General features: G+C 42.0%; 1 protein-coding gene across 1 annotated transcript in view; it reads right to left on the bottom strand.

Moving 5' to 3' along the window:
* The window catches only part of PSTPIP1 (proline-serine-threonine phosphatase interacting protein 1), a 91469-nt gene extending 90154 nt beyond the window's left edge, over positions 1-1315 (bottom strand). The window contains exon 1 of the mRNA XM_039492850.1: positions 1084-1315. Coding sequence (XP_039348784.1) covers positions 1084-1116 — 33 coding nt within the window. The 5' untranslated portion in view covers positions 1117-1315. The remainder of the gene's footprint in view (positions 1-1083) is intronic.
* Positions 1316-23736: the final 22421 nt, after the last annotated feature.

The raw sequence follows: 23736 nt of genomic DNA, 5'->3' as shown, positions 1-23736 counted from the left end.
ATCTCCCCACTCCGCTCTACCCATGGTCCTTCCCCTCCACTTCACCCACAGGGCATTCATTGTGCTGTGGGTGTGGCATGAAAGTTAACACAGCATCAGGGTTTAATTAAATTTTAAGTGGATTCTCCGCAGGCTTGGTGAGGGGATGATGGGGGCAGTGCACTCATCTTCACTCCCTTCCAACATGTAGATTCCCGATTCCTTGCAGGTGCTTTCCAGGGCTGGGGGAGAGGCAAGGAGGGAAAGCGGGGTGGAGAGGAAGTGTCATTTTCAGCCTGTAAGCAACACAGCATTGGTTGTTTTTCTTAAAGCCCCAGCTCCTGCAGTCACGGGATTACTTACAAATCTCAGTTTTCATTTAAAAAAACAAATTGTTTCTAACCCTTGTGTTTCCACAGAAGAGATTGAAAACAAGACAACTAAAGGCTCAGAAACCAAAAGGCAAATTAATACCCCCCCAGCTCTAAAAATTATTATTACTGAAATTCTCATGATTTTAAGTCCATCTCCATTTAAAAAAAAGGTGTGGGGGGGAAGACCTTGACTCACAATCTCATGGTTTGGGATAGTGAGCCCTTAATGCAACACGAATGCCCTTCTGCATGTTTAAGTTACATATACACACAGCAGGTGGGTGCATGGTAAGGTTCGGTGTGGGGCTGTTAGTTCGGCTGAGGCTTGAAAAATTCTAAAAGCAAGTATTAGAGAAATCATAATATCATTAGCAACAGTTCACCTGCCCAGAGTAGCGACTCCCTAACTCCAACAATTCACTATAAGCAAGTGGTCCTGGGGCTGCATGACAAACTAAGCCTTGATTCTTTCAAAAGGGTTTGAGTACTTAGTTTAGAAATAAAGCATCAGAACCTCACCTGAGTCCAAGTCGACCATAACTCTTTACAATGTGTCTTTCTTTCAAAGGTTAAATGGTTATCATAGCAAACAGTATATTTTTTGCGGTGGGGGGAGCTTAATCTTCTAAACTCAGTTTGAAGAGTGAACCATAATTAAATTAATAGAAAATCCCTTTAGATGTATAAATGAAGGTATAATACAGGAAATATAGAGGAACTGCACACTTACCCAAAATGCATCTTTGAACTGCAGCTGTGTCATGCCTATTGATTTATCAAGGGGGGGAAAAATCCTTTAACAGGTTTGCTCTGAGAGCGGAGTAGCAGCGGCACTCAGCTTTGCTGCTGTTACTATACACCAGCTAGAGCAGAAAGTGAAACACTTCCACAGTCCTGTCTCTTTTAAAATGAAAAACAGCACTGGGCAGTTTGAGGAAGCTCCATCTGCTACTGTGAAGAGAAAAAACCTCAACTAACCAAAAAAAAAAAAAAAAACCCAGCCTAGCCCCAACCCTGTTTCTCTTCTGGTAAACAGTTAATATTGAAATGAGGAAGCAGAGGGATGTCAAATGATGTCAGTTTGCTCCTTGCCATGTGTGCACGTGAGCTACTGGCGCAAAAAAAAAAAAAGAAAAAAAAGTGATCACAGGATCTGATCAACTACACAAAGAGAGAATGCAAAAAAAAATAATAAGGAAACCAGCATAATAGAAAGAGACAAACCAGGGAGGAAATCAGATTAAAATAGTCGCATGCTGAGGAGGCATTGCAGAAAAACTCATGCACCGCATTTCTTTATAATCTTTTTGGCAGAAGTTCACACACACAGGCACAGGAAGTGTAGCTGCAAAGTTACATTTTGCAGCCCCTTAGCAGGACTGAGGAAATCACAATGTCTTCATATATATTTTTCTCTGATTTGCAAACTGCCTTCATACAAATGTCTTTGTGACTATTTAAAAAAAAAAGGCATGCACACTGACATTGGAATGCTAATCCAGAGCTTCCTCCTGACATCATTGTGTAAGGAATTTTAAAATGTGATGATTCAGTAAAATGAGTGCTAGGAATGCACCCTGTGTGATCTGTCAAGTCATTAGCAAATAAAATATTAAGGGAGGCACTGCCTTATTTACTAAGAAGCTGGATAAGTGAAGTCTAGAAGTAAACTCCAAACTCTTTAAAAAGTGAGGCGTGAGTGAGAGGTTAGTTAGCTAACCAGCACAGAGGTCTGAAGCTGTTAACCATTTTGAAGAGCAGACATCTAATCTAACAGTGTACAGAACACCTCACCCACAGAAGCCCTGAAATGCCGTGTTTAAAATGAGTAGCTAAATCGGATGACAGATATTTTTATAGGCCTGGAAATAATTGGTACTAATGTGGTAATTTTCTTTATTTGAAACTATGACTTGTCTCTGCTTTCCTCTTTACTCTACGATCGATGCAATTTGTCTGTCAGTCCCTTTCAAAATTTTTGAGGGGGGTTTATTTTAAAATTCGGACTGGAATTTGAACAAGGAGCCTTTTGAATGTGGGGTAGGGAATAGCCCATACAAAGCTCTGGAAATCTGGGTTTCCCCGCAGCATACTATCCACTTCCAAACCTGGCCCACTATATGTTCATTATAAATGCCTGAGGTGAACTCAATTAATTTTAAAATCTGATCTATTGAAACAGCACTCTTTCTTTGAAGGATCTCAAAGCATTTTGCAGGAGTTTCCCCTGATCCTGCAGTCAGTTCCACACAGGTAGACCTTGTGGCCAAACAGAGCCCTCTTGACCTCACTGGGCCGCCCCATGGGCATAAGTGTCTGCTTACAGTGATCTAATTGTAGGATTCGTTCTGCAATTATTGTTACTGGACATGCATGTAGTGATGTAAATGTAACATAAAATTTATATGTTTCCTCGCCCCAAAGTTTACATTCCGAGAGACTAGTCACAGGACAACTGTTCAGATCAAGAAGGATGAGCAGAGGGTATTGATGAGGAGAACAAGGTGGGAAGGGTTTGTGGAAGTAGTGGGATTTCCAGAGAGGGAGGGCACTTGGTGGACTAGGCATATGAGACTGTTCAAACCAGCCTGAAAGAGGCACGGAACCATGAATGGCAAGGAGAAGACTAAGGGCCCAGTCATGCAAGGTGCTGAATACACTAGTCCTGATCAAGCACAGCCCTTGAGCAAATGCTTCACTTCAAGCATGAGAGTTGTCCCACTGCCTTCAATGGTCCTGCTTGCGGGCCCCAATCCAGCAAAGGATTTAAGCATAAATACACACCATCTTGCACAGTCAAGCCCTAAGGGAATAATAAGGAGAGAACATCGGGAGAAGCATAGTGTAAAAAAGGGCAGTAGAAATGAGAGCAGAGATGTACAAGGACAAGTTTATCCTCAAATTGAGCCTCCCTTCTCCTATGAGAAAGAGAAGTATTATCTCCAAGCAAGCAACTAAAGTTAGGGCTTAGTGGTGTGTGTTCCAGTTGGGAGTAGAAATTTGTGGTAGCCAGGTGGTTTCTTTGTAAATAAACAAAACTACATCAAGGAATGTACAAAGTCCTAGTCTTGCAATCCCTCCCTCTCCTCCCTCCCCCGCACCTCTTTGAGCCCCAAAAAAAAAAAAACTCTGTCACTTCTTCTGTTCTTCTCTCTGCTCTCTTGTGGTTCTCTCAAACATCTCACACACTCTCTGTCACAAAAGCTCCTAGGCCGGTTCACATGCACTTTTGTCACAGAGTTGTATGTTTGGCTTCTTGCAGTTGAGTGGTGTGTTGAGTGTTGAGTTCAGTTTTCACAACCCTTTCATGAAAAACTCAAACAGTTTTCAACTCACTCTTCACATTTTTTTAAAAAAAAAAAAAAAAAAAAAAAAAAAAAAAAAAACACTACTACATCAAAAACTACATCCAGCATCAATCTTAAAAAAACACTACCCTCTCTCTCTACTACTCATTAACTATTTACTATGACTGAGTATCACACTGATAAGCCTAAGCCACTAGAACTACTACTCACTACTCTACATACATGCTGACATGTTTTTACTTGTTGATTGAGAGTGCTCAGAGAGGCCTCAGAACCTGGAGGATGGAGGGAACCCTCTGTGGATCTCAGGCTCAGAGAGAGAGGAGAGAAGTGAACAGATTTGACATACTCCATCCAGACAGACTCCCAGCAACTCTATCCAGCAGATACATACTGGACTATACATCTGGAAAAAGTAAGAAATAATGGCAGCTGTATATATTAATTACATGATTATATAGATGTATTTATGCACATAGGGGAAATATTATGCATTTCTCAATGATGAATTTAACAATATATTTAAGCTAGATATTTTAAACTACTCTTCATCTTTCTTATTTAAACTTGCTACTTATGTATAATGAATATTTGATGAATATTTAATGTGAGAATATAATGAATATAGTCTGAGGGCTGAGAAAAATAAAAGTAAAAAAAAAAAAAAAAGTAAAAAAAAAAAAAAAAAAAAAAATTTATTAAAACTCACATATTATCCAATAAGCTTTAATTAAATAATTGTTTGTTGTTTTTAAAAAAAAAAAAAAAAAAAAAAAAATAAAAAAAATAAAAACACTCAAGGTGATTGTCGTCTAATGTGCTCTGCAAAGCAGATGCAAGGTAGCTCATTCAAACTCCTTAGAGGGTGAAAAAAAAAAAGGTAAAAATTTAAAAATTTGGCCATCCAAAAGTTTCCATTTAACATCCTACATGAAGTTTTACTTTAGCATTTCTTCATTTTTTAGAGGAGAGAGAGAAGTGGGGGGAGGAAAAAACAATAATCTAACTTGGGGATAAAAATAAAAAAAAAAAAAAAAAAAACAAGCCAGAATCCTATCCACCGATTGATATGAATTGCATTTCAACAGTAAAGACAATGAGAATATATGCCTCTCTGAAACCTCTTGATCACCACTCTTTAGATCTCAGTAGTACAGCATGTGTGCATGTGTGTATATGTGATCTAAAAGGCTTCTATTTCTGCAAATTTTTTTTTACACATTTTCACATTTATTATTTGCACACCCACTAAGCGTGCTTCACCAGCTCTCCCTTGTGTTGTGTGTGTAGCAGGGGTATGGGGACTGGAGGGAAAAAAAAAAGGGAATATGAATAAAAATAATAATAATATAATAATGCTTGCTGTGCTCATTAGCAATATGTTTATAATATGTTACTTTCCTTCAACTGTGCTAGGGTTGGACTTCTCACATTATTAACATTAGAAAGAAGAGAAGAGTGGTTCCAGTGTCATTTTTTTTTAGATTTAGAGAGAAGAGGGGAGGGGAGTGAGGGGAGGAAGTTAATCAAAGGAAATTACACCTGTCTGGAATTTCACTTGAAGATTGTTTGAAGTGAAGATTGTTCTCTGATAGTCTGAAAAAGTCTCTTTCTCTGACAGGATTCTCTGTGTGAAGTGTGGAGAAAAGAAGGAAGAAGTGGTAAGAGTTGGGTTTAGGTTCTTTTCAAAATTTAGTCAAAACATCCAAAAAAGTTGTTAGTTGAGAGGCAGCCTTTATTTTTATTTTATTTTTTTTTTATAATTAATCCTTGTGTGATCTCACCACAGCGGGAGCCAATCATAACACCAACAACAACACAGGTTTTTGCTTCCACCTCCCCCTAGTATCCATCCCATCAGGTTGAGTTGAGAGGAGAGGGAGGGACACCTCACACCCACCTGCATAACTATAGCGCGCGCACACACAGGCCCCCCCCCATTCCTGACCCTGGACCCTCACATTTGCCCACAGGAGGCTAGACATATTACCCTCATCTCATAAGGAGATGCCCTCAGACTGGCCACCATGTTACCTTTTTTGATCTGGAGCCTAAGGCCTGGTCTACACTAGGCGTTTAAACCGGTTTTAGGAGCGTAAAACCGATTTAACGCCACACCCGTCCACACTGAGAGGCCCTTTATATCGGTATAAAGGGCTCTTTAAACCGGTTTCTGTACTCCTCCCTAACGAGAGGAGTAGCGCTAGTATCGGAATTACCATATCGGATTAGGGTTAGTGTGGCCGCAGATCGACGGTATTGGCCTCCGGGCTGTATCCCACAGTGCACCACTGACCGCTCTGGACAGCAATCTGAACTCGGATGCAGTGGCCAGGTAGACAGGAAAAGCCCCGCGAACTTTTGAATATTTCCTGTTTGCCCAGCGTGGAGCTCCGATCAGCACGTGTGGCGATGCAGTTAAAAATCAAAATAAAGAAAGAGCTCCCGCATGGACCATGCGGATGTGATCGCTGTAAGGGCAGGCAAATCTGTTCTATCAGTGCTCCGTTACAGAAGACGAAATTCAAAATCATTTTTAAAAAATCTCCAGACAGACGCCATAGCAGGGGCTCAGCGCACTGCTGCGTGACAAGCGTAACGGAAAGCCAAAGAATCAAATGGACGCTCATGGACTGGAGGACTCAAGCTATCCCACAGTTCCTGCAGTCTCTGAAAAGTATTTGCATTCTTGGCTGAGCTCCAAATGCTTCTAGGGTCAAACACAGTGTCCGCGGTGGGTCAGGGCATAGCTCGGCAATTTACGCACCCCCCCACTCACCCCCAGAAGTGAAAGGGAAAAACATCCTCTCTTGACTCTTTAACATGTCACCCTATCTTTACAGAATGCTGAAGATAGATGCGATGCTGCAGCACTCAACACCAACATCCTTGCCCCCCCCCCCGCCCGCCATGGGTGGCTGATGGTGCAATATGACTGGAACCCGTCTTCATCATCAGCCTATTGGCATATGGGGCAGTGCAAAAGGACTGGTAAACATGCTGACTAGCATCAGTTAGGTCAATCAAGGGCGCCTGGCCCTAATTTTTCCTGGCAGATGGTGCAGTATGGCTGATAACCATCGTCATCATAGCAACAGGGGGCTGAGCTCCATCAGCCCCCACCCTTCATGTGTAAAGAAAAGATTCAGTTGCCCCTGGACTAGCAGCGCGATGCTGGGCTCCTCTCCTCCACAGTTCTTAATGTCCTGTCTGGACTATCATAGCAGCTGGAGGCTGCCTTCCACTCATTTCTCACTAACAAGTCAGTGTGTCTTATTCCTGCATTCTTTATTACTTCATCACACAAGTGGGGGGACAATGCTACGGTAGCCCAGGAAGGCTGGGGGAAGAATGGAATCAACAGGTGGGGTTGTTGCAGGAGCACCCCCTGTGAATAGCATACAGCTCATAATTTCAGCAGGATCTGACACAGAGCAGCTGTGCTCTCTGGTTCTATGATACAGTGGTTCTCTAGTACACTTGCCCATATTCTAGGCAGGACTGATTCTATTTTTAGATACCAAAAAGGAGGGATTGACTCAGGGAGTCATTCCCAATTTTGGCTTTTGCGCCCCTGGCTAAGAGCAGCCAGGGGCACTTATGACAGCAACAGATGGTGCAGTGCAAAAGGACTGGTAGCCATGATCATCTTTTTACCAATTTATGGATTGGTAGATGGTGCAGTATGGCTGGTAACCATCTCTGCTGTCATGCAAAAGCAAAAGCATGCTGCTGTGTAGCGCTGCTGAATCGCCTCTGTCAGCGGCATCTAGTACACATACGGTGACAGTCACAAAAGGCAAAACAGGCTCCATGATTGCCATGCTATGGCATCTGCCAGGGCAATCCAGGGAAAAAAGCCGCGAAATGCTTGTCTGCCGTTGCTTTCCCAGAGGAAGGAGTGACTGATGACATTTACCCAGAACCACCCGCGACAATGATTTTTGCCCCATCAGGCACTGGGATCTCAACCCGGAAATTCCAAGGGGCGGGGGAGGCTGCGGGAACTATGGGATAGCTACAGAATAGCTACCCACAGTGCAACGCTCCAGAAGTCGATGCTAGCCTTGGACCGTGGACGCACACCACCGATTTAATGTGTTTAGTGTGGCCGCGCACACTCGATTTTATACAATCTGTTTTACAAAACCGGTTTATGCAAATTCGGAATAGTCCCGTAGTGTAGACGTACCCTAAGTCAGTGAGTTTCTGCACTAGGTGCCTGTCAAAACGTGTGACAACTAAACAACTCTCACATAGGTCAAACTGTGGCCTCTGGGAGCGGGACAATCCCAGCCCTCTGGTTGCATTTTGCTGTCAGAAAGGTGACAAAACCTTGCCCAGCCTCAGCCAGTCTGGTGGTATGAGGGAAAATTCCTTCCCCTACCCAAAGCAGCAACAAGCATAGCCTTCAGTGATTCAGATAGGGGAGCAGGCTGTGGAAGCCACCAAACTCACCTTTTGCTGGGCCTGGCACCCCTGTCAATACTCTACTTTGGCATAATTCACTATTTTTTTCAGCTTGTTCAATGGATTTTTGTTGCTCTCCCAGACTTTTTTTTTTTAAACTGAAATACTGTTTTTCATTTCATCACAAACAAGTCCCATAGGTGTGAACACTTAGTATTTCTTATCATGAATAAGGCAATGCACACACACACACACACACACACACACACACACACACACACACACACACACACACACACACACACACTTGCAAAGCAACAGCTTGCCACGTATGGAGTATAACAGTGTAGATCCACAACCTAGTATTTCATGTCCTTTTGTTTTATGTGTACACTATGTAGGAAGTTCGTCCTGAAGCACTTAATCAGGGAAAATGCATTAAAAGACACATGTTAAATAGAAATGGCATTGACTATAATGTTATAAGCAACCAGAATGAAAATAAGAGCTTGTCTATGCTTAGACGCTACAGCAGCACAGCTGCGTCACTGTAGCGCTTCAGTGCAGACACTACCTGTGCCAACAGGAGGGATTCTTCCTCAGCGTAGGTAATCCGCCTCTCCGAGAGGTGATAGCTAGTTTGATGGAAGAATTCTTCCATCAACCTAGTGCTGTCTACACAGGGACTTAGGTCGGCTTAACTATGCTGCTCAGAGGTGTAGATTTTCAAACCTCTGAGCAATTTAGTTATGCCAACTGGATTTTCTAGTGTAAACCAGGTCTCAGGACGCAGTAATTGCATGCAGAGAGTCATTAAGAGTATTGTGTGGGTTTAACCACTCTCCTTTGTCTGGAAGTTAAAGCTCTGAGATTCCTTCGTATTGCAAAGCAGCTTTGAAAAAGGATGGTAAATGGTGAGGCAATCTGTCCAGACCATGCGGTCTGATGGGGTTCCTTGGGCAGGATTTACCCAGTTGAAAAACTCAGGGACTATACTAGACAGCACTTGGAATGCCCTACTGTAAGCAGAGACCTGTATGAGACCTGGCCTGGAGAAAGCCAAGGCAGCTGCTTCTGGCAACCGGGGCAGGGATCTCTTACCCAAGCTCCCTGCGAGAGTTGCCTGTAAGCTGTTACCATCTCTTTTCAAGTAAACAGGACTTCGGTGTATTTTGTAAATAAACAAATTTCACCAAGAAAATAACTGTCTCCATCTCACCAGTTTCTGCTCAGCACCAGGGACAACAGTATCTATAAAACTAATCATTCAAGAGACGTTTTCAGTTAGTCAGAAATGTCACTGATATTAACCCCAGGGTAATCACATATAGAATTCCTTCCAAATGAATTGAGTCAATTATGAGGATGAGAGTGTATTAAATTTATTGGACTTCATCATTCATTCAGGCTCTCCCTCGCCCCCATGTAAATTTACCATGTAAATTGCATTTCAATGTATTTTCGTAACTTTGGTAAGGTGAACAGAAAAGATAGTGGGAAGAAAGATTTGTGTTTATATTTTTAAAAAGCTGTACTGTGAAACGCACCTACAGTGAACTCTAGAGAAACTCTACCATTAGTGAATAAAATAGAAATCTCAAATCGTGTCTGTGTGTGTGCAGGTGTGAAAATAGCAGTTTTTTGTATTTGGGAATAGTTGTTTTTTAAGTGACTTCATTTTAAGAGGCTACCACTGTACAGGAAAAGCTTTTGTAAGTAAAAGTCAGTGACTTAGTAGAAGATATTTTTAACTGAAGTCTACTTAAAGCAGGCATTTGGCTATGGAATGTGGTCCTTAGGTTTTCTTACCTTATATTATGCTCTCACTATGAAAAAATAATTGAACATATGGAAATTCTTCCTACTGGAGTGGGTGGAAAACATTATGCCATAATCCCACTTACTACCTCTGCTGCCTTACCTGGGAATGGAATTTGGAAACACAGTTGAGTCATGCCATCACTAATTCCTCTCCATTTGATTAGTGCTTTGCACTTTATGCTTTTCATCTAATGATCTCAATGTTCTTTTCAGACGTATAATGAATTAAAGCCCATGACACCCTGTGCAGGAGAGAAGCATTATATTATGTTAACAGCGTAAAATGAGATTCAAGGAGGGAGGTTAAGGGATTAGTTTGGTCATGTGTACACGACAAGCCACAGTCAATGCAATTTAGGTCAGGGTACAGCCACCACAATGTATATGTTGCTCGGGCCCCTGTATACTTGCCCGTTTGCATTACAGCTGCACGTGCTCACTACGAGTGCTTGCACTGATGTAAAGTGCGGTGTACCATGAGTAGGCATTTCTCTGTGCCATGCATCGCCATCCAGTTCAATGCCTTTTGGGACATTTTTGCAATGTTTTGTGGGATATTAATGACATGCAGGGATCAAGTTCAAAGCATGTAACTTTTTCCATTCCATAATACCACCCTTTTCCCATAATTTACACAGCATTTTTTTTTAAATCCCACAAACCTGCATGGTGCTTTTTGGTCTCTCCATGCTTCTGTCAAAGATGTCAGCTCTCAGAGCTCTGTGCTATTCTCTTGAACCTTGCAAATACAGGAAGCCTGATTCTCCTGTCTTCAGAGACTCTCAAGAAGTCACGTCCCTAGTTGTTGCACTATGATATCTTCAACAGTTTGCTGATGGACATAGCGGAAAACAATTCAAGGCAGTGGTTGGTGTTCACAGAGCAGCTGTAGGTGACGGAGCACTGCATCTGAGTCCGAGAAACAAGCACTGACTGGTGGATCACATCATAATGCAGTTGGGACGATGAGTGGTGGCTGAAGAATTTACAGATGCAAGAGGCTGCATTCCTGGATCTGTGTGCCAAGTTCATGCCAGCCCTCAAGCACAGGGACACCAGAATGAGAGCTGCATTGACTGTGGAGAAGCAAGTGGCAATCGCACTCTGGAAGCATGCAACTGATCAGTGGGAAATCATTTTGGAGTTGGAAAACCAACAGGCCATTGTCATGTGAGTGTGTAGGGCTATTAATTGTCTCTCAGTATGCAGGACTGTGACTGTCAGCAATGATGCTCACATCTTTAATAACACAGGATTTTTCAAAAAAAGGCAAGCAAGGACATTCGTTCCTAATCAGAGGATTACCGCTGGCAATGTTGAAATGCCAGTAGTGATCTTGGGGGACGCAGCCCACCCTCATGCTCCCTGGGCTCATGAAGCTGTACACTGGCCACCTAGACAGCATCAAGGAAAGAGTCAAATACCAGCCTAGCAGGTTAGATACAATGTGTAATAGAATATGTTCTTATCAAGCTATAAACCTGGCTAATCCACTCACAATTCAAATATTCACTGTTCCTGACACCACAGATTTCTAGTAGTCTCTCTTTGTCACATGTCCACAACTGTCTACTATTTTCTAGGCATTATTACTCCAGCTGGCCTTCTGAACTATAACCACCAAAGCCTAAAATTGACAGTACTCCTTCTGGATAAGGTTCTCTAATTTCTGGCTATATAGAGCCTAAAATTCAGTGGAATATCAGTGGATCCCATTGTGACTGGCTTGTGTATACAGGTCAGATTAGATGATCGCAATGGTCCCTTCTGGCCTTGGAATCTATGAGTTTATGGCTACCACTTGACCTAAGTACTTTGCCTTACAATTCCACTGAAGTCCATCATAGTCATCTGCTTTGTATTGTGTAGTTTGCAAAATCCACAGCTACGGGGGGTCCCCAGTATATATCTCCCCTTATCTGTCGTTTCACGTATCCATCACTCATCGATAGAGGAATGTGTTCCGATTCATGTTGGTCCCGATCCACATATCTGTCATTTGCAACTTACTCGCTTCACCTTTAGCATCACTTTTCTGTGAGTGCTTAGCACCCACCACCCCTCTTCCCCGCCCTGTGCCTGCTGTCCGTCAGCACCCCACAAGGCCACTGATCAACTCTTCCCTCTCCCTCCCAGCGTCTCCTGCATGCTGCAAAACAACTGTTCAGGGGCATGCAGGAGGCGCTGGGATGGAGGGGGAGGAGTGGGGACAGGGTGCACTCAGAAGAGGGGGCAGAACTGGACGGGAAGAGGTGAGGTGGAGAGGGGGTGGGAAAAGGCAGGGTGGGCCATTATTTCTTATGGGGAAAAATTCCCCAGTATCTGTCATTTTGGTATCCGTCGCAACCCTGACATATACCAGGGATCCCCTGTACTCAGAAAAGCCCATCATACAGAAAATAAACTTTTTTCTGGTCTCAGGTATACAACAAATAACTTTGCAGTACATCTAAGCGAGTGTTTCTCAAATGTGGGCACCGTGGCCACATGCGGCAACCAGGGGCTTTTCTTGCAGCCTCTCCTGGGCAGTGACTGGGGGAGAACGCAAAGCAGTACCTCTCCCGCAGGGCCACCAGAAGGGGTTGGGCCCTCCTCGCCTCTGGAGCCACAAATGCTGGAGGAGCAGGCAGCCAGTGAGTTCCTCACTTTCCAAGTCTTGGGCTTCAGCCCTGGGGCGGCAGGCGGCAGGCTCCGGTCATGAGATTTTGGGCTTCGGCCATAATTCTCATTAGAATGTGGATGGGGAAAGCAGTTCCATACATTAGTTTCAAGACCATTATGAAGTGCTTGTTGCTGAAAGGTGCAATTGTGGCCATTTGTAGTAACAGAGAGTTATTACTGTATACTGCAGTTTTATGATCATGCTGGGTTGAGTACAGATTCCAACTGTAAACACTGGGAAGGTTCAGACTTTAAACCCTTGAGTTTGGATGGTTCAGACCAGAGTTTTGGTGTTTTGATTCTGCCCACTATAATGATATGAAGTTGAGAGTTTTTTATTTGGTCTCATCCTTAAAATATCAGCGCAGGGGGTGGGGATTGTACACATCCAGTGCTGCAAACATGACATTTTTCAGTGTTATGTTAATGATTTATAGTTCTCTGATAATACAGACAATATACTTTCTCTTCTAGATAGAGGTTGGGTGGGGGGTTCTATAGATGGAAATTATAAAAAGAGGCATATAATTAGATGGTAATACTTCAGACTATGTGGGTATCTAGTTAATGCACATGTCAAGTCTCCTTGGATAAATCACTGTGCTTGTGAAATGGAAAATAGTAGGAAACTATCTCTGTCAGATCTAAAGCACCTGTCACAATAACATAAGGAACCCATCTTTAACAGGCTTATATTAATGTTAAAAAATAAAACAATACAGACTCTATACAACAAGACAGAGCCTATTGGGTCTTAAAGTCTATAGACACTGATAACAGCGAAACAGCACAATTTTCATCTCCCAGTGGGAAATCACAGCTAAAACTTCCAAGAGTTCTAACTGGTTATCTGGAAGCTGCCATTTCTGTTTCCATGGAAACCGACATCAGATTTTTCAATGAAGTGCTTTGAAACTATCCTCAATTCTGTCGATTTACAATTATTTTACACCACCTTATCCTCTGTGACAAGCCAATCTCTGTTTCCATGGAAACAGCAACTGCAGCCAGCAGGCCTCTTGAGTGATTTGTTAGATCTCTTTTAAAGTTCAGCTCTTGCTGCTGGCTGAAAGCTAAATGTAAACCAGCAAAGTTTAGTATTCAGTGTTCTCAAAAACTCTGCAACATTAACCATGGGGAGGAAAGTTAATGTTTTTCTAGTATATTTATGGGGTTGGGTTTTTTTAAAGGGCCTTATTAAACTGCCTTGACACAAATCCACTGTTTGTTTTAATACAGAATGTCTCTTTAATTGGTGTTTTGCTTTAATTGAATTTACATTTAACATGAAAATGAATCTCAGAACCCCAAAAATTCATGAAAGGCAAACCCATATTGAATTTTTGATTATAATTAATACCTAGCTCTTATAAAGTGCTGTTCACCTGTAGATCTCAAGGCGCTTTACCAAGGATCTCAACCTTGTTATCTCCATTTTACTAAAGAGGAAACTGAGGAGCAGCGAGAAGTGACTTTCCCCAGATCATCCAACTGGCCAGTGTCAGAGCCAGGAATAGAAACTAAGCTCCCACATATACCAGTCCAGTGCTCTATTCACTAGGGCATGTATGTTCCTGCAATGATGCAAATTTTAGGAGTTAAAAATGCCTGTTAACCCCCCAGCACACAGACCAATGTATTTATCAATATATTTGTATTTTCTTTTTCGACCTAACTTGGTCCCACTGAAGTCAGCGTCAGTTTTTCCATTGACTTCATGGTGAGTTGGAACAGGGCCCTGATTTTTGAAGTGTGCACTCAGCAGATCTATTAGTTTTGCCTACCAATTATGAGATTTATAAATGGATTCGGTACTGTATTAAAATCATCCCAGTTAGTATTTTCCCCCAAATTATTGCGAGTATTTCAGTAGCCAAGTGAGGTGGGGGCCCTAGTGTGTTAGGTGCTGCTCTAATATGTGGTAAGAGACAGTCCCAAAGAGTTTACAATGTAAATAGACAAAGGATGAGAGGGGAAACAGCAAAGTGAAAAGACTGTCCCAGGATCACTCAGCAGGTCAGTGATAGAACCCAGGTATCCTTAGTCCCTGTCCTGTGTCCTATCCCCTATACTTCACTTCTTCTCCATATGATCTTTTCATATAAGGCTATTGATAAGAGATCTATCATTCTTTTAGAAATGGAACTTCCCTGTCCTTCCAGTGCTGAAGGTTCATTAGGCTAGTAGAAATCCAAAAGTAATTTTTTTTCTTGTTAATTCTTAATGTTAAAGGCCTCAGTGCTTCTCTTTCACTGATAACCTATGGTGGTAGTTGAGCCATTCATAATGTTCAGGCAACGGATGCCACACTTGTTTGTTTTATGGGGAATTAAGTGGCTGAAATAATTTCAGCACAGACTGGTAGCCTACGTTCTAACTTGCTGAGAGGGTCCCATTATACTACAATGTTGGATAAGGCACCAGTGCTCTAACCTAAACGCATTGGTGTGTTCCACCAGCATTGGCTGATGTGATTGAACTACTGGTGGTTCTTTGTACTTGTGCTAGAGACAAGCTGTAAATGGCTTTCAGTGGAAAAAATAGAAAGATTTCTGTTTCTGAAAGTGAATTCCATCTCCCTCATTTGTCACAGCTTTGGATAAAGATACTTTTTTATCACATTTATCTTTGCACATTCTACTGACAGTCTTCATGGTTGTTCATCTCTATAGTCCATTGCATTCAATGAAATGCAGAGTAACTATGTAATTGCTAGCTAAGTAGGCAGCATGTGCAGAGTTTAAGAGGTTTGTTTCCTAGTCAGGACTCTTTGAATACTGTACTATCTTACACTTTGCAATGAGACCATATAAATGTTTTCAACTTACATTGATGTAAAAACTACATACAGAGATTGTTTTCTCTGCCATGGAAATGCAGTCACCTCTGAGGTAAAATGTGGCAATTGTTTAACAGCTCACAGAAAAACTAACCAGCAGATTAGGACAAAAAATGAAAAATATCTTATCTGACTGAAACTACAGGGGGAATGCAGGAAGATAACTATTATCCAAGTTGGAGTTTACAAAGGCTCTCCTAAATCTTGTGAAAAATACACAGTATCTTTAACTGATCACAAGACATCAAGACCTTATTCAAAATATGCCACCTCCAACAGTCAGTGTCTTGTGCCTAATACATTACCGTTTAGCATGGTGAGATGCATTAGTTTGCTACTGACTTGGAGTACCTCTGCCCGTAATTCCCAGCTCCAGTAGACAGACACAGTGTGGCCGCAGTGACACAGGCAGTGGATTGTGGTAGCCACACAAATGCAACCCCATCCAAGACCGTAGGGCTGTACTCAGGTAGCTAGCCTGAACTGCCTTTTATGCCGCTGCAGATTATCTCCAACAGAGTTAGCGCATGTACATCTACCTGAGCATGGAATCATCCTCCCCCCAGCAGCAGCGTAAATGTACCTTTGGAGGAAGTGAGACACTTTACTGAATCACCAGCACCATTTCCTGAAGCCTCCATATGTTCCTTGAGTTTACCCCTCTAGCCTTACATTATTCCCCCTGTAAGAGCCCAACACATGTGGCATGCATAGCCAGTGGCACTGGAACACTTTTCATAGAGGGGGTGCTGAAAGCCAGCCAAGGAAACTGTAAAGCAGTGGTCCCCACACTTTTTACCACATGGCCAGGAGCGAAGCCCCAGGAGCCAGGACATGGGAGCAGAGCAGTAGAAGTAGCTTTAAAAGATTGCATCAGTGCTTGGTATTCAAATAGTTTATGTGAGAGCCATTTGTCCTCACCGTCACAATCTACCTAAGGTTTTATTTCTAGGTCTCCAGTATAGCAGGAACAATCCATTTCCTTTCTACTTACCATCCATGTAAATTAGTGACTCCTCTTTCAACATTCCTCATGATCCTAAAGTCTAGTACAGATTTCTGCTCTGTCCCTGTCTAGGAGTGATTTGTTTCTGGGATTCAAATGCCCTTATCCTTGGTCTTGTTACCCCTAAACCCTATGTTCTCAGCTGGTGCTGTAATTCACTGGTATTATAAATAAATTAGATTTGTCTCCTCTGACTCTGCCTCCTATACTCTCTGAGGGGAGGGCTCTAAAGTACAGATAAAGGCAGAAAACTCGTCAGTGGACCCAGCTAGATATTCTCAGAAACCAAGTTGCAAAAACATTTTCTAAAAATCAGTTAACACATCTCAGTTAACTCATAATTAAAGAATGCCTTTGTGAAAGCTCTGTTCTTAAAACAAACCTTCTTTAGGAGAAAGTTCAGTCTCTAGTGGGTAAGATAGAGGGAATCAAATTCTGTAACCTGACTCAGCCTGTGCATAAAAGGGGTCCTTTCCCTCTCAAATGTAGATAGAACATCTGGTTTACTTTCATGCTTTGAAAACTTCCTTAGAGGTACAAGAGGCAGCACAGAGATGGACACATTCATCCCTGGTGGAATTTCAATGTGTTCAGTGCACATAACATCATAAGAGCAGCCATATTGGGTCAGACCAAAGGTCTATTCAGCCCAGTATCCTGTCTACCAACAGTGGCCAGTGCCAGGTGCCCCAGAGAGAGTGAACCTAACAGGTAATGATCAAGTGATCTTTCTCCTGCCATCCATCTCCACCCTCTGACAAACAGAAGCTAGGGACATCATTCCTTATCCATCCTGGCTAATAGCTATTAATGGACTTAACCTCCATCAATTTATCTAGTTCTCTTTTAAACTCTGTTATAGTCCTAGCCTTCACAACCTCCTCAGGCAAGGAGTTCCACAGGTTGACTGTGCTCTGTGTGAAGAAGAATTTCCTTTTATTTGTTTTAAACCTGCTGCCCATTAATTTCATTTGGTGGCCCCCAGTTCTTATATTATGGGAACAAGTAAATAACTTTTCATTATTCACTTTCCCCACACCATTCATGATTTTATATACCTCTATCATATCCCCCCTTAGTCTCCTCTTTTTCCAAGCTGAAAAGTCCTAGCCTCTTGAATCTCTCCTCATATGGGACCTGTTCCAAACCCCTAATCATTTTAGTTGCCCTTTTCTGAACTTTTTCTAATGCCAGTATATCTTTTTTGAGATGAGGAGACCACATCTGTATGCAGTATTCAAGATGTGGGCGTACCATGGATTTATATAAGGGCAATAATATGTTCTTCATCTTATTCTCTATCCCTTTTTTAATGATTCCTAACTTTCTGTTTGCTTTTTTAACTGCCACTGCACACTGTATGGATGTCTTCAGAGAACTATCCATGATGATTCCAAGATCTCTTTCCTGATTAGTGGTAGCTAAATTAGCCCCCATCACATTGTATGTATAATTGGGGATATTTTTTCCAATGTGCATTACTTTACATTTATCCACATTAAATTTCATTTGCCATTTTTGTTGTCCAATCACTTAGTTCTGTGAGATCTTTTTGAAGTTCTTCACAGTCTGCTTTGGTCTTAACTACCTTGAGCAGTTTAGTATCATCTGCAAATTTTGTCACCTCACCATTTACCCCTTTCTCCAGATCATTTATGAATAAGTTGAATAGAATTGGTCCTAGGACTGACCCTTGGGGAACACCACTAGTTACCCCTCTCCATTCTGAGAATTTACCATTAATTCCTACCCTTTGTTCCCTGTCCTTTAACCAGTTCTCAATCCATGAAAGGACCTTTCCTTTTATCCCATGACAACTTAATTTACATAAGAGCCTTTGGTGAAGGACCTTGTCAAACTATGTCCACTGGATCCTCCTTGTCCACATGTTTGTTGACCCCTTCAAAGAACTCTAATAGATTAGTAAGACATGATTTCCCTTTACAGAAACCATGTTGACTTTTGCCCAACAAGTTATGTTCTTCTATGTGTCTGACAATTTTATTCTTTACTGTTGTTTCAACTAATTTGCCCGGTACTGACATTAGACTTACTGGTCTGTAATTGCCAGGGTTGCCTCTAGAGCCCTTTTTAAATATTGGCATTACATTAACTATCTTCCAGTCATTGGCACAGAAGCTGATTTCAAGGACAGGTTACAAACCATAGTTAGTAGTTCCACAATTTCACATTTGAGTTCTTTCAGAACTCTTGGGTGAATGCCATCTGGTCCTGGTGACTTGTTACTGTTAAATTTATCAATTAATTCCAAAATCTCCTCTAGTGACACTTCAGTCTGTGACAATTCCTCAGATTTGTCACCTACAAAGGATGGCTCAGGTTTGGGAATCTCCCTAACATCCTCAGCCATGAAGACTGAAGCAAAGAATTTATTTGGTTTCTCTGCTGTGACAGAAGATCAGCCGCTACAGATGCATATTCTAATAAACTTGCGAGACTTTAATCTTTCCTAGAACATTCCCAATTTTTTCATTAACAGCTATAAGAAAGAAAAAATTGCAGAACTTTCTCAGGCACGTTTATCTTTGGATGGTGGAGAGCTGCACTTCCTCAGCTCATCTGTATGATGGGTGAGAATTAAAACTAGATATAAAATACTTAGAAGCACATACTGAGCCAGATTGTCCACTGGTGGAAATTGGCATAGCTTCATTGACTCTAATCAAGTTACACCAGTTTACACCATCCCAAAATCTGGCCCATTTTTTAAACTATTTATTTATTTAGGGAGTTTTAACAGGTTGATCTAGAGACAAAACAATAATAATTACAACAGTGAGCTTTTGTTTAGAGAAACATTTATACGGTAATATAATCATTGGATCTCTCTATTTAGCAGTCTGTTACCATATTACTGAATGAGCATCTTTACAGGACACAACATGTGGTTAATAGTGATTTTTTACTACATTGAGTGAAATCTCTGATTACAAATATTTAATAAGAATCTGGCCCATTCTTAATGGGACAACTCCCAAAGGGCACTGAGCTCCTGCAGTTCCCACTGATCATCCTGTACCAAGGTCTCAGTAAATCCGAAAGAACATGTAGGTTGTAGGTAATTAACGTGTAATCAAGATTGCAAAATGAATGCAAAAATTCCAACTGTTACTCTTGCTGCACATAAAAATATTGTAGGATGTGCTATGCCCCATTATCTCAGATTTGTTACTTTTATTTAAATGTAACTGTTTCACATACTATCTTAGGTACTTATATGGCTCCCATTTCTGACGTCTCTGAGCGCTTCACAGGTTTTAATGTATTTATCTTCTCTCACACATGTGAGACGGGGCAGTGCTATTATCCCCATTGTACAGATGGGGAACAGGGGCACAGATAGGCTAAGGCCATGTCGACACTATCATTTATGTTAGCAAAACTTATGTTGCTCAAGGGTGTGAAAAAAACACACCCCTGATCGACATAAATTATGCTGGCATAAGTGGTAGTGTGTGCAGCACTATGTTAGCGGGAGAAGCTACCACCGCTCCTTGGGGGTAGTTTAATTATGTCGAGGGGAGAGCTCTCTCCCATCAGCATAGAGCAGCTACACCAGAGATCTTACAGCAGCACAGCTGTGCTGTTGTAAGCTCTCTAGTGCAAACAGAGCCTAAGTGACTTGCCAAAGGTCACACAGGAAGTCTGTGGCAGAGCAGGGAATTAAATCAAGGTCTCTTGAGTCCCATGCTAACCATTGGACCAAACTTCCCAGCTAATCAGTCAATAATCTATTTATTACTACTGTAAGAAGAATTCTCTACAGTGTCTACTGTAGAAGTAGAATCACAGACCTACTTCCCTTATATAAAGGAAACAATAAGAATAAAAAAAATATGATCAGACCCATATCACTGAGTTATCCTGCAGAACTCATGTTTATCAATCAATCATTTCTGAGCAAACATTTTCTCTGGTTTGAGAAAAGGTTGAATTGAGAGTCACTCTTTTCCTGTATGTTACATTGCATCACATAGGATATCATTCAGTTTGTTATAAGATCAGTCTTATTACATAGCATTAGCTGCAATATAGCACATGCAAATATTGCTTGTCCCAGCCACATGGGAAGAAAGATGAGCTGGATTAATTAGGCCGCAACTGTATTTATTAATCGCTCACATTTATTTCATCTCTCTTGTCAATTGCTAATTTAAAATAGTATCCAGTGACTGAAAAATATAAATAATATCTGTGAATTGATTCTCTGCTAAAAGTGGTAGAATAATCTTTGGATACTCAACAGGATTTTTTTGGAATTGTACAGTATACTCCCTGCATTAGAATTTTCCCTTGTGATGCCATGGAAAATGCACAAATTAAACTATTATAAATATTAGCTCAGGTTACTTTGGCATTTTTAGGCAAACATAAATATTCTAACAAATGTGTTCACTTAAGGGGGCAGGTTTGTTTTTTATAAATGCCTAATTTTATGCTGTCCCAGTAGAACAGCAAAACTGTAGGGATGTAGCAAGTAGCAAGATAAAGTATTTGGATTAAAAAACAGGGAAAACCAAACCAATATGCTTTATTTTTTAAAAGGTAACTAATTATAGACTGCTTATTATTTGTAAACTTTCTCTCTCAATTTAAAGAACAGTTTTCTTGACTTTCAGATAAAGGGTCACGCTTCAGACACTGACTAGCTGTTTAGTCTCAGAACAAATCAGTTAATTAAATTTCTCCACATGTTTGAGAATATATTCACGGAGATGTTTTGTCATGCAAACATACCCTTAAATATATAAAGCACCAGAAAAAGTAACAGTTGTTTCCACCATCATATGGTAAAAGTATTTGTAGTATTTGGGCACCAACGACTGTTCTTTTTGCAAACTATGAATGCTAGAAATGTTGATCAGGTTGAATCATACTTCAGATGTTTAAGTAATTAGGTCTGTTTTTTCCATCAATGCTGCTCTTTCTTGTCTCATTCTCCTTTAATAATAATAGCGGTAGAGAGATTCCTAGCTACCTTAAACTTTTTAAATATACACATTTTTGTTACTTTAAATAAACCCCTTGTAGTTTAATTTAGTCACCTTCAATTTTTTTATCTTAAAACAAAATATGGATTTTCTGTTCCCTTCAAAAATACTGTTTTCCCAGACTTGGACCTCCCCCCAAAATCACAATTGTGATACATGTATTTTATCAGTACTAATTTGTTAGGTAAAAGTACAGTTAAGACCATTTATGAAGAATGCAATTACTGCAAGATAGAATCCTCATAAAGGGAATTGAAGAAAAAATGGACAAATTATTTGAATACTAACAGTGTCTTAGGACACAAAGTTAGATACTTCGGTATGGTGTTTCTTCCTCACACGCAGAATTGAACAGATTTCAAGATTTGGGCTTGGGCAAGAATGTTCCCAGGTGTCACAGTCAAATACATGCTGCTTCACAAATCATCCACAGGCATCGTCCATTAGAATAAGATATTTGTCTCTCACACAATCAATTGCTCCAAACTATCAGGTGCATTGGCAAATTTCTGCCCTTCCTATCATTTATCTCCTCTGGTGCTTTAATCTATATAAAGCACTAACTTAGTATAATAAATAAGCAGCATATGCTGCTGGGAAGCCATTGTTACTGAAAACATTGCTTAATTGCATTAAGTATAAACAACATAATGGATAAAGTAGACAGTGAGGATGCTAGGGAATGAAAATTAGTTGACACAATGGACGAATTATTTAAGTGCCATTTCTGATTGTATTTCTCTATAAGTCAGGGCCGCCCTGGGGGGGGGGGGCAAGTGGGGCAATTTGTCCCAGGCCCTGAGCCCCGCAGGGGCCCCCACGAGAGTTTTTCGGCACCCCTGGAGCGGCACTCCTTCACTCACTCTGGGGGCCCCGGAAAACTCTCGTGGGGCCCGGGCCCCTAGAGCTTCTTCCGCTCTGGGTCTTCGGCAGCAATTCAGCGGCAGGGGGTCCTTCTGCTCCGGGACCCATTGCCAAAGTGCCCCGAAGACCCACGGCGGGGGGTCCTTCCACCCCGGGACCCGCTGCCGAAGACCCCAGGCTCCCTGAATCCTCTGGGTGGCCCTGCTATTAGTGCCTTGCGCATCAGCCATATAGAAGCCAATAGCAGTGCCCTTTGAGAGATTATCCTGATTTTTTTAAAAACAATATGAAATATTCTTTTGTACACATATCCTCAAACATGCTGCTATGTTTCTTGCACAGTATGCTCCAGGTATGTTGGAAAGCACCTAAACGGAGCTAGATGGATCCCCTTGCAGTCAGTGTAACTTGTGCAGGAAGCAATTGCAATGAAATCACAGCCTGTGTAGGAAAAGTTATGCTCTGATAAAACAGGGCCACCAAGAGGATTCAGGGAGCCTGGGGTCTTCGGCGGCGGGGGGGCCCCGCTTCGGTGGTAATTCGGCGGCGGGGGGTCCTTCTGCTCCGGGACCCGCCGTCGAAGTGCCCCGAAGACCCACGTCGGGGGCCCCCCGCCGCCGAATTGCCCCCGAAGATGCAGCACTTCAGCGGCGGGTCCCACTTCAGCGGTAATTTGGCAGCGGGGGGGGGTCCTTCCACCGCCAAAGACACGGAGCGGAAGAAGCTCCGGGGGCCGCGGCCCCGCGAGAGTTTTCCGGGGCCCCCAGAGCGAGTGAAGGACCCTGCTCCAGGGACCCAAAAAAACTCTCGTGGGGGCCCCTGCGGGGCCCGGGGTCTGGGGTAAATTGCCCCACTTGCCCCGCACTCTGGGCGGCCCTGTGATAAAAATACAGATCCCAAAATCCTTAAGTATAAATCACTTGGGACCTTCCAGCATTTGAGACCACTTTTCTCCTCTTGAACACAACTCGTGTGAGTGTGACATTAAAGCCCTCAAGCTGGATCCCCTTCGATTTAGGATTCATGGAGCTAGTGACAGAGTACTCTCCATGAACAATCTCCCACTCCAGTGCATTGGCAGCATTTAGGATGCTCTGACATATCTGTGTGGCAGGTGGATTTTGATGGGAGTGAGTTCTGCATGGAGGAAGGGGAGAGAGAGAGAGAGTGTGTGTGCGGGGGGGGGGGTATGTGTTCATTCTGCTCACTGTAGGGTGGAGACTGCTATTTCATTTTATTTTTGTTCTTGTCATTTGTGGCCTGGTGCCTAGGGCCTTCGATATCCATCCCCTTTTTTAATTGTGTAAAATCTAGAGAAATAATATTACTAGCCAGCATGTTGTGACAAAAGTAACTTCAAAGTCAATGCAACAAAGAATCCTGTGGCACCTTATAGACTAACAGACGTTCTGCAGCATGAGCTTTCGTGGGTGAATACCCACTTCTTCAGATGCAAGACTTG

The sequence above is a fragment of the Mauremys reevesii genome, linkage group 10, assembly GCF_016161935.1.
Source record: "Mauremys reevesii isolate NIE-2019 linkage group 10, ASM1616193v1, whole genome shotgun sequence".
Classification (NCBI taxonomy): domain Eukaryota; kingdom Metazoa; phylum Chordata; order Testudines; family Geoemydidae; genus Mauremys; species Mauremys reevesii.
This window is presented reverse-complemented; position numbering and strand designations above follow the sequence as displayed.